Genomic DNA, 11,826 nt, shown 5'->3' with positions numbered 1-11,826 from the left:
CCACGCGCTACTCTTTTAGAGAGAAGGAAAATCCCCGCAGATGCTGAAGCGACCAGGGAGAGAACACACACACACTGGCAGATCACTGCTCAGATCGCAGGGAATGTGCACTCGCTGGAACTCGCCGTCACACCAACACCTGGAGGGAAGCTCGTCTCGAGGAGGAATTTAGAGATGAAACTCAGGATGGCTTGTGGAGTGAAGAATTATCTTGGCTCCGAAAGCGAAAACATATCTGCATGTTGCCGGCTCACTTCCTTTAACCCTCTGGGGACCAAGGTGTTTTTGGGGTCCTTGAGATGTTTTGATATGACCTGATATTTGTATTTTTTTCAGTTGCTTATAAACATATTAATGGCAAAGGTGTAATTACATTCTATTTAGCACGATTTAGCATGGCTATCATAATATGTGAGCAACATGTATGTACATGTTTGCATTTTTGAGAGAATATTATTTATGCGTGGTTATTCAAAAAACTCAAACTTAAATTTTCTGATATAAGACCACAAACGGCCAACTTCACATATTCCCACAATACTTTTGACTAATGGATGTTATCGGCTAGAATTTTAACTTCAAAATGATCTGAAAATCATCCGGGATAGTCGTTCACATTAAACAATAGATTGATTTAAATTTTGTAAGACACTTTTTGTTTGGAAAGGCAATATGCAGGTGGGCGTGAATGATCCAACAAGGTAATGAATAATGTCCTAATTCACACCTGAGAGAAGACAAAGACCTGCTAATGCTGCATACTAATGAGCATTTCATTAAGGTGTCACTGAGCCACAAGAAAGAATGCAAAGACAACACACACACACACACACACACACATATATACATACATATATATATATATATATATATATTACTGCAGAATTGGTTCAGAGTTGGAAACATCTTGAAAAAAAGTGTATTTTTCCACAAACTGTGTATGCTAAATTGTACATTATCCAAGGTAAACATTTCTAGTAATTCTGCAGTTAATTCTCATTTGTATTTTCAATAAAGTTTTGGATGTAGGCTATCCTCTCCCCAAATTTGTCACTAATAAAACCAAAATAATTTAAAGAGAAGGCTTATATTGACCTTTTAATATTTTGTTTGCACCTTGTAAATTAGGTTTTGATGTGGCAGTAAAAACTTTATAATCTATCCAAAACGAAATGTTGTCTTTCATATTTCGTCTGTAACATATCGTCTTTTATAATATATATTAGGGCATAAATGTTAATTTGCAGTTTAATATGTTGCTTATACAAAGACATTTTATTTCAACGTATTCAGTCGATTTTTACTCATCTCAGTAGGCAATATAGATAGTTTCATTCACACACAGACACGCGCGAGCTGTAAACAACAGCATGCATATGCGCCGTGCATTCATTCAAACACAGAAACGCGATTCAAATTTAAACAGTCTTTTGTGGTTTGCAGACACCATTTCATATCGCGATTAGAACAAAGTACTGATCTGCAGCTGGATCCGTTGTTAGGCTATTCCAGCACGTTTGAGGTAAAATTTCCAGGATTATCACGATATTATTATTCCTCACAGCGAGTGTGTTTTCCAGCTGTTGTGGGCGTTGACTGGTTTGCATGTGTTGCTTCAGATCTGCGTTTGAATAGCGTGCGGCGCTCTCCATGGGCTTGTCACATTAGCAGAGTAATGAGCTGGCAGAACGATAATGAGAACGGCTGATCTCTCGCTCTTTTTATATAGATTACATAAACAGAGAATATTTCTTTTAGTTTTGAATTAGATCATTTAAAACTACACACATATGATTATAGAGATATATAGCTCATGTCTGAGTGAATAGTATTCGCTGAGTTTTGTTTTAAGTTTAGAGACGTGCACTAGAAAAAAAGTTCACGGAGACGGAGAGGCAGAAAACACACCCTGTTTACTTTCTTTATTTTACAAAAGCACAATGTTTTATTTCGATTTTAAGTGAACCCATAAATAAGAAGACATTTAACAGTTTATTTTTTCATATTTCTTATGCTGCGTTCACACCAAGCGCGAATATGCATCAGGCGCGAGTGATTTCAATGTTAAGTCAATGGTAAGGCGCGTTTACGCGCGTCTGGAGTTCTTGCGGCGCGAATGAGGCGTTTGGCGCGGCGCGGTAGACGCGAATTCGCCTCATTCGCGCGTCTAGTTCGCGCGAATGACGCGAATTGAGCGTTTGGCGCGATACGCGCGTTAAGCGCGAATTGTGCTTTTTGTGCATTCACGCGTTTGACGCGAATTCGCGTCTGCCGCCCGAGTTGAAAAATCTGAACTTCTGCGTCAAATTCGCGCCGCGTTAACCAATCAGGAGCCTGCTTGATGTTGTGGCGGCAGGCCCGCCCAGAGTCATTCATTCAAAATGGAGGAACGTATAATTTTAGCTGTGAGCAGTCGGCCGGAGTTGTACGACACAACTTCGTATATATACAGAGACAGAAATAAAAAGGACCTCGCTTGGAAGAGTGTCGGTGAGGAGATTGGGCAACCTGGTAAGTTGTAAATAAGTTACACATTTCACTTTTGAGTCACGTACAACGGCCTTCCCGCCGTTTTTTAAAACTATTTTCCCCCTAATCTACAGCTACTTTTCGCTAAACAAGATAATGTGTTTATTCAGAGGACATGTGCAGGAAAAAATGGAAGAGCCTCAGGGACACGTACCTGAAGGAGAGGAGGAAGGAGATGGATAAGAGGAGTGGGTCAGCAGCAGGGTCGGTGAAGAAGTGGAAGTACTCACTGATCCTGGGATTCCTCGACCCCTTCGTTACCCCACGGGAGACCACCAGTAACATGGGGGGGGTCAAGGCCCAGGTCATTGAGTACAACCACCCCAGGGACCAGGGAGAGGGAGAGGCGGAAGTAGGGGATACGGAAACAGGTGAGTTTTCAATTAAGCCAGTTTACAAGGCATGTGCTGTCATTGTTTACAGATGAAGAGTATAATGTAATCTCTCTATGACTATTAACATGTAATATTGTCTTGACAGAGCCTACTGATGAAGAGGCTGATCTGAGATCCCCTGCCGCTTCTCCTGTCTCCTCAGTCCCTGGTCCTTCGCTCCCTGCTGCTGCACCCACAGGTGTGTGAACATGTCACGTGCAGAAAACATCAGTACAGTATACACTCATAGCTTTAACATTCACTAATAATCATTGTATTTGTAAATGCAGACTAAATTCTATTGCAATGTATGCAACCAATCATCTGCATGCTTTTTAATTACTGTTCATTTGCATGTTTATGTTCCTGATGTTTATATGTCTGAAGTATAACTTTATGTAAAATGTTAAAGCAAGTTCAAAATAATTTCACACTTGTATTTAAGCACTGGCTGTGTCACTCACACAGGCACAGATATTATTCTCCCAATATCTAGACAATTGTGTTATTTCAATTATCATCTTTCTGTCTTCTCATTGCACTGTGTGTTGTATTTTTGATTTCACAGGCCAACAGAGGAGGAGAGGCACTCGGCGGCCGCGTGATGGTACGTCGGAGGTGGAGCAGACGCTGCTCGAGCTCCTGAGGCGTCCTCCAGCTCCAGCTCCACCTCCACCACTACCACCACCACCGTCTGCTGACGAGCACTTCCTCCTCAGCCTTCTGCCTTTTCTGCAGAGCATGCCGCCTCAAACAAAAGAAATGGTTAAATTTCAAATTTATAAATTGGCGATGGAAAACAGCACCGTTGTGCTAAATTTGGAACTAAATAATTAAATAAATTAATTAAATAAATAGAGGCCGCAGGCTCTGCAGGAAACGCAGAATGCCCTCCTTCCTCTTCTCCTTTGTTCCCTGAGGCTTTTCCACCTTCCAAGCGAGGTCCTTTTTATTTCTGTCTCTATGTAAATTATAAATAAATTAATAATAAATTGAATATAAACTGAATAAATTATTTTGAAATATGACAATGCCTAGTGTGGTTCTAATGCACAACATATACATCATCAACACATCATAACTTGATTTTAATATATGACACATTCATTTTGTATTGAATGCTATTTATTCCATATCTAAATCTTAATTATATGAAACATTATTATAGTGTAGTGTGTCTACTACACTATACTGTCACTATACACTATAGTGTAGTCTGTCTACTACACTATAATAACAGAACAATAATAATTATAATAGTGTGTATACTTTAGTGTGTCTGGACAGTGTTGTGTGAGGAAAACAAAGAAATCACAGGACAGGTTAAATACTTTGGGAGGCTGGCTCCATTTATCAGCAAAACAAAAATAAATCACAGATTTTACAGTAATAACCTGAACAAAGAAATGGCACAGACCTATAGAATTATTATCGTGGAATTATCGTGGAAAACCGTTGAAAAAGTTATTGACTCAGGGTCTAAAATTATTAAATGTGCATGTTGTGGTGGACCTGACAGCCTGGAACTGGGCCAGCAGGAGTAGAGCAGACAGATAGACCAGACATGACCTGCAAAACAGAGAGGAGGCAGAACAAAACAACATACAAACCAATAATCAACATATTGCATTTAATAATAAAAAAAATATATATATATATACACATGTGTGTGTGTGTGTGTGTATATATATATATATATATATATATATATATATATATATATATATATATATATAATATATAAATAATGGAGGTAAAACTCTTTTAAGATAGTCATGCTCTTTATAGGTTTGTGGGTGGCTCTTAAAAGAGCCGTTGTGGGGAAGTCATGAGGAGGACTTCAAACACTACTCTGTCGGCTGCCATGCTACCGCTCCCTCCGCCGAGAAGTGTGCCATGAAGGCATCCCTCACTCGGACTGCCTCTCTGGAGGAGTTGTTTGCCGCAACCCGACCCAGACCTGGCAGCGGCTCCTCTCCAGCTTGTCCCGCGCCCCTCACAGCAGGTGCCTCTCTCCCCTCCGAACACCTCATGAAATTGTGGAGAAGACACGTCGCCTTCACACACTTCTCCGCAACTTCAGGGTGGACCTCGATGAGCCGCCGGTACATCCTCCATTGTGAGGAGAGGATGCCAAAGGCGTTCTCCACCACCAGCCTGGCTCTGGAGAGACGGTAATTGAAGACACGTCTCTCCGGAGGAAGGCTGCGTCCAGGGAAGGGCCGCATGAGGTTCCTCCGCAGCGGGAACGCCTCATCAGCCACGAAGACATGGGGCTGGGGTCCTCTGTCTTCAGCACCAGGTATATGCTGGTCAGGAGGCAGGTGAAGTGTGCCAGCCTGGAGAGCCTGTCCAAAGGCGGAGTTCGCCAGAATCCCACCGTCACTGGTCCTGCCGTACCCCCCAACATCGATCACCCAGAAGCGATACTTCGCATCCACAACTGCAAGCAGAACGATGGAGAACGTTCCCTTGTAGTTGTGGAACTGGGATCCTGAGTTTGGGGGTGCCTTCATCACCACATGCTTCCCATCCACCGCTCCAACGCACAGAGGGAAGTTCCATCGCTCCTGGAATCCCTCTGCGATGGACCTCCAGTCATCGGTGGTGGGCACAGCCATGTAGTCCTCCACAAGGCAGTCCCAGATGGCAGTCACTACCTGGGCGACGATCTGGCATACTGTGGAGACACCAACCCTGTAGCTGGACGCTATCGTCCTGAACGAGTCCCCAGTGGCAAGAAACCTAGAAAACATTTTTATAAATATTATTAAAAGTACACTTGTAGTTACATATTCAACTATACAATCAACAGGTATACTATTAAATGGTTTATGGTATATTAAAATGCCAATAATCACTGTGTTTATACAGAGAAACATGACACTGAATATTTTAATTTCTAGGTTAATGTCTAGGTTATAGCTAACTCAGTATCACTAGTAAGATCACTGTGTTTATACAGAGAATCATGACACTTTCTAGGTTAATGTCTAGGTTATAGCTAACTCAGTATCACTAGAAAGATCACTGTGTTTATACAGAGAATCATGACACTGAATATTTTAATTTCTAGGTTAATGTCTAGGTTATAGCTAACTCAGTATCACTAGAAAGATCACTGTGTTTATACAGAGAAACATGACACTGAATATTTTAATTTCTAGGTTAATGTCTAGGTTATAGCTAACTCAGTATCACTAGTAAGATCACTGTGTTTATACAGAGAATCATGACACTTTCTAGGTTAATGTCTAGGTTATAGCTAACTCAGTATCACTAGAAAGATCACTGTGTTTATACAGAGACACGACAGTATCACGTCTGCCAATAGAATTTTAATTTCTAGGTTGATGTCTAGGTTATAGCTAACTCAGTATCACTAGAAAGATCACTGTATTACAGAGACACGACAGTATCACGTCTGCCAATATAATATTTTAATTTCTAGGTTGATGTCTAACTTAACGTTAGGTTATAGCAGTTAACGGAGTAACTTACGTTATCACTAGAAAGAGCGCCAACAGTGGTATCCGTACCACAGTTTAAAAAAAATATTGATAGCATAGCAAATACTGTATTTAAAATAGCATATACATTTACTAACCGAAGACAGATGGACAGGCGCTCCGCAGCTGGGATAGAGCGCCTGTAGTTGGTGTCCTGGAGGGTGATCCTCGCTCCGATGCGGGACAGCAGGTCATCAAACTGGGCGCGGGAGAGGCGGAAGTACCGCTGAAACCGGCCGTCATCCAGCCGCAGCTCCTGGAGCAAATGGTGAAATTCGCCAAACTGGGTTCGCCTCCGAAGGGTCTGGTGGACCCAAATACGGCGACGATGATCCCTACGCCGCTGTTCTGCTCTCCAGAGTAAATACAGTGCGGTGACTCTCTCGGTAAATGATCGCTCATCAGACATCTTGTAAAAAGATGGCCGCCAGCGGGTCTCGAAACTGACTTTCGCCTCTTGACGCGCGTAAATTTCGCTTCAAACTTTTTTTTTTACGCGCGTCAATTCCGCTCTTGACGCGCGAATGAACACAAAGTGGTCAGGCGAATAACCAGACGCGGCAGGCGCGAATTTTGACGCATATTCGCGTTTGGTGTGAACGCAGCATTAAGCCTGTATGACAAAAAAATGACGGGAGTATTTTAAGTCTATTTTGCTGCTATGTAAAAAAAACGAGGAAAACGCGCCGGCACGTTTTTGGTCCCCAGAGGGTTAAACCCACAAGGTGGGGCGGAGTTACGCTATGCAAATTCAGCAGACCCATGGCATTTGCTTGCCATTGGCTCGTTTTATTACTGTTCAAAGAGGATAGGCTTCTAAGCGAACCGCATTTCGTCGCCATTCGACGTAACTCGAAGTGACAACGAAAGGGAACCAAGGTTACGTTAGTAACCGAGTACGTTATTAATTATGTTGTAAATAGGGCTGGGACAACGCGTCGACGTCATCGATGACGTCGACGCAAAAAATACGTCGACGCAAAATATGCACGTCGATTCGTCAGACCCAAAACAAAAATGGCGGCGTCGGAGAGTAGTTTCAACACCACTCGCTCCTCAGACTTTCAGAAGTGCAAACGCACTCGGTCCTCTAAAGTATGGGAATTCTTTAATGTAAAAGGAAACAATTCCGTGATATGTCGTCTGTGCAAAATGGAGATGGCCTTCCATTCTAGCACCACGGCAATGCACCAGCACCTGAAGAGGCGCCACCCGGGAGCAGCTGCAGATGACAGAGCACCGTAAGTTTTTCTTCAACTCCCCACTTTGCACTCGATGTTGGAGTAGGCTATAATACGCTATAATACGTTGTCCAAACCTAAGGTTTTAGGCTACAGTGTATGTTTTTTAACTACGTGTGTTTGTGAGAGAGAGAGAGAGAGAGAGAGAGAGAGAGAGAGAGAGAGAGAGAAAGAGAGAGAGGCGCGGACGCGAGCGAAAAGTCGCATTGTGTTTGATTATATTTGTGTGTGTGTGTGTGTGTGTGTGTGTGTGAGAGAGATGGAGGCGCGGGCGCGATCGAAAAGTCGTAGAGTGTTTGATTATATGTGTGTGTGTGTGTGTGTGTGTGTGTGTGTGTGTGTGTGTGTGTGTGAGAGAGAGGGGCGCGCGATCGCAAAGTCGCAGAGTGTTTGATTATATTTGTGTGTGTGAGAGTGAGGCGCGATCGAAAAGGCGCAGTGTGTGTGTGAGAGAGAGAGAGAGAGAGAGAGAGAGGCGCGATCGCAAAGTCGCAGAGTGTTTAATTATATTTGTGTGTGTAAATAATCGTTAGATTAATCGATGCATCGAAAAAATAATCGCTAGATTAATCGTTTAAAAAATAATCGTTTATCCCAGCCCTAGTTGTAAACAATTTATTCTGTTATATTTTAGATTACATTTTATATTGAAGTACTCTTGTATTGTAGGTTACATTATTGTCACAGTCTTCGTCTGCACCTGTCTGTCTTAGTCTGCACTACACTTCCCAGAATCCCTTGTGTCTTCACACCTGAACTCACTTTCTCATTACCCACCGGTTTATCGTCTTGATCATCCGTGTCACCTGTGCTCACCTCATCTTCTGTGATTTGTGTCTGTATTTAGTGTCCTCTGTTCAGTCTGTCCTTGTCGGCTGTTAATTGTATTTAGTCTTGTATAGTCGTGTTTAGTGTCAGGGTCTCCGCGGATCCTTAAAAAGTCTTAAAAGGTCTTAAATTTGATTTTTAAAATTTAAGGCCATACAAAGTCTTAAAGTCTTATTTTTACTTATGAAAAGTCTTATTTTTATCTATGAAATGTCTTCAATTTTAGATGACACTTTGACTTAGACGCAGGGGCGTAGCCATCATTTCAAAAGTGAGGGGGACAGAATGTCAAGCATTATACCAGTTTTTTTTTTCTTTTCTTTTTTCTCAGACCTTACAGGTTATTGGTTAATTGGCTTAATATGCTATTCATGTTTAAAGCAATAAAACAAAGAAAAAAAGGAATACAGATGTTCTGTAATCTATATTGCACATGGTATTGTTTATTTTACTATATTGTTTACATATTTTAAATAGTTTTTTTTAATGTTTTCACATAATGAATGTGTATTGAAAAAAAAAAAAAAATCTTAACTTATTCCTGTCATTTGTTTTCCCTCACCTCTGAGGCCTTCTTGAAACTTTCTGCTTCATTCCCTCTCAACTCTAAAGTAACTTCTGGCTCTGTCTATTGACAATAAAGAAGTGTTTGAAATATGCAGATACAGGGAATTGTGACATACATAAGAAATTATGTACACTGCTGAACAATAACCAATAATATGAATCCTAAATTATGTTTCCTATATTTTCCTAATGGTAATTTTATGATTGGTCTATATATGGTACTTCAAACACCTGTTGTAGATTTTATACAATAAAAAAATGCAATAGCAGGTGTTTTTAAAAGTCAGTCTATCACTTTTCACCTGTGAAGTTTCTTTTTGTTGTGTGTCATCCTCTTTCTGACCTGACAACCCTAGGCTCCCTGTTTCTTGATCAATCTTGACAACACAGAAGAAAGAAAATAAAAACATTAAATTAGTGCAATAATATTAATGAACCCTATAAATTAAGACCTAAATCAGAACCTTAATGCATACAATTGCATACTGCATTTATATTGAATGGTAACACTTTACAATAAGGTTTCATTAGTTAACAATATATGTCTGTCTGTCTGTCTATCTATCTATCTATCTATCTATCTATCTATCTATCTATCTATCTATCTATCTATCTATCTATCTATCTATCTATCTATCTATCTATCTATCTATCTGTTTCACTTAACCAAAACTGTCTTTCATATTGAAAACATTCAAACTTAATGCTTTTAAAACTTCTTCAAACTTTCTGGTTAGGCTTTTTAATGAAAACTTAAAGTTTGTCTACAAACTTTTTTAATCTAATTGTAAAGTGTTACCTTATTATTTGGTAAACATCATGTACACATGTTACAACGCTGCATGATTCAAGCAAATAAGTTAGATAATGGCTGTTAGCCTAATGCATGAAAATCCAAATTCAGCATTAACAATCACAATCTTTATTATAGTTTGAAGGGCTTTGATAACATATCTGTGAAAATAAAAGACATTACGAATAAAAAAGATCAAAATAAGCTGCACGCTAACGTTAGTGAAAATCTTAAATTTCTTGAAGATACTTCAATCTTCAATTCATCAAGAAAATTAGGCGAAGTTATTCATCAATGACAATGAGCAACCCAATTCGGATACCACATGGTAACTTACGGTGCTGGACTTTTTCGCGAAAAAAGAGTGTATAGTTTTTTGCCGTTTCATTTCGACCTCGACGATAGAATCAGTGCGGGTGCGAGCATGGGCGTGTGGTGATGCACGAGCGCGAGTGACTGATTACCATGGCAACGTGAAAGTCACGTGTAGATAGACGATCTTTTCTCTTTGAATTTTAAATCTGTATGTATAACTACACATTGTCTTGCGAAAACCTCAACATGTCGTGAACACTTCCCCTATGAAAAAGTGCGGGGGACAAATTTACACTTTATAAAAAGTGGGGGGGACACGTCCCCCGCGTAATCTACGCCTATGCTTAGACGTATCTAAATGCTTTCCAAATGAAAACTATCTAATTAGCGTACGTATTATTTTTTATTATTCTATCTTTGTGGATTTGCTTGTTCACGTGACAATTCGCATCATTTACGGCAGCGTATTAGCCTGCGTCTGTCTCCTGCACGCGAGAGGAGAGGATAAGAAAACAAGTAAATGTCAGTTCAATAGTAAGTTCATTCTTTGTGCTTAGGATTGTCTATGAACTATGATGATATTGTAATCATTGTTTAAACTATGTACGAGACACTGCGAGTGCGAGCTGACATCGCATTTGTCTCTCATGCTTTCACTGCGTGATGTGTCAGTGCAGTTATAGGTATGTCCCCAAATGAGTTTTTGTCTTATTATATTTATATCATATTATGTTGTTATATTAGAATATCACGAGCAAGAGTGCCGTTTTCCTGTGCACAATTGCAAATGTGCTATTTATTTTATACAACAGTTAAATTAACAATAAAGTTAACATTGTGTGTTACTTTTTAGACACAATATTGTCCATATTGTTTGTTTCCCCCTTTATTTCGCCGACGAGAATTTCATAATGAAACAGTCTAACAGACAGCGATGTTTTTTTTTTTTTACTGAAATCCGCGTTCTGAATGAATCATTTGATTCAATGAATGAATCGGCCGTTTGAACAAATCGGTTGAATAAATGACTCCAACAACTCGCTTAAGACAGTGACTTACCGCCACCTACTGGCGGGTTTAGTTGCATATTTAAAGTACCCTTGAATTAAAATGTTAAAATTATAAATAATTTCATATTTAAATATTGAATAGCTTTATTTATGCAATTGCAAATTAAGTGTATATATAGTAATGCCAGTTCGGATGCATTACTGTGCATTAATTGTGTCACCTCTGCACTGTGAGGATAGATTTTAATTTAATTATTTAATTTGACAGTGGTACTGTGTTATTCTAATAGAATTTAATTTGAATGTTAGAATTTGACATAAAAGGTGATGCATACCTCTAAATACGTTTATAAATAATTTCCATATTTAGGTGAAAATGCCCCTGGAAATCAATTCAAGGTGGTAAATATTGCCCCTTAATAAAAATTTTTTATTTCAGTCACTACTGTAAACTGACCACTGTATAGAATATGTTAAATATGAATATCTTCGTGAGTCTGCTATCAACAACAGGCCTAAACCAGCCATGGTACCAGTACAAAATCAGTAAAATACCATCTAAATTTTATCAACAAAACTTTGAAAATATCGAGATATATTTTTTGTTAATATTGCACACCCCTAATGTACGGTATTAATTTTGATTTCTTCGGGTCTTAA

The 11,826-nt window shown here is 39.6% G+C and overlaps 2 protein-coding genes and 1 long non-coding RNA gene across 3 annotated transcripts; 1 reads left to right on the top strand and 2 right to left on the bottom strand.

Moving 5' to 3' along the window:
- Window positions 1-2,048: 2,048 nt before the first annotated feature.
- On the top strand, window positions 2,049-3,864 carry LOC307002800 (uncharacterized protein). Its single transcript, XM_079620722.1, has 4 exons — window positions 2,049-2,511; window positions 2,640-2,900; window positions 3,010-3,102; window positions 3,472-3,864. The coding sequence occupies exons 1-4, from the start codon at window positions 2,382-2,384 to the stop codon at window positions 3,738-3,740; spliced, it is 753 nt and encodes a 250-aa protein (XP_079476848.1). The 5' UTR covers window positions 2,049-2,381; the 3' UTR covers window positions 3,741-3,864.
- Window positions 3,865-4,619: 755 nt separating this feature from the next.
- LOC307002791 (uncharacterized protein) lies at window positions 4,620-6,898 on the bottom strand. The gene is made up of 2 exons (XM_079620714.1): window positions 6,511-6,898; window positions 4,620-5,648 (listed from the first exon to the last, which is right to left on the bottom strand). Exons 1-2 carry the CDS (start codon window positions 6,819-6,821, stop codon window positions 4,751-4,753), a joined length of 1,209 nt encoding a protein of 402 aa, XP_079476840.1. The 5' UTR covers window positions 6,822-6,898; the 3' UTR covers window positions 4,620-4,750.
- Window positions 6,899-8,737: 1,839 nt separating this feature from the next.
- On the bottom strand, window positions 8,738-11,062 carry LOC307002819. The gene is made up of 3 exons (XR_013798548.1): window positions 10,179-11,062; window positions 9,351-9,425; window positions 8,738-9,109 (listed from the first exon to the last, which is right to left on the bottom strand). It is a non-coding gene; the product is annotated as an uncharacterized lncRNA (long non-coding RNA).
- Between the last annotated feature and the right edge of the window lie 764 nt (window positions 11,063-11,826).

The sequence above is a fragment of the Phoxinus phoxinus genome, assembly GCF_949152265.1.
Source record: "Phoxinus phoxinus genome assembly, chromosome: 8".
In the NCBI taxonomy this organism is placed as follows: Eukaryota; Metazoa; Chordata; class Actinopteri; order Cypriniformes; family Leuciscidae; genus Phoxinus; species Phoxinus phoxinus.
Note: the sequence above shows the minus strand (reverse complement) of the source record. Positions and strands in the feature narration are given on the sequence as shown.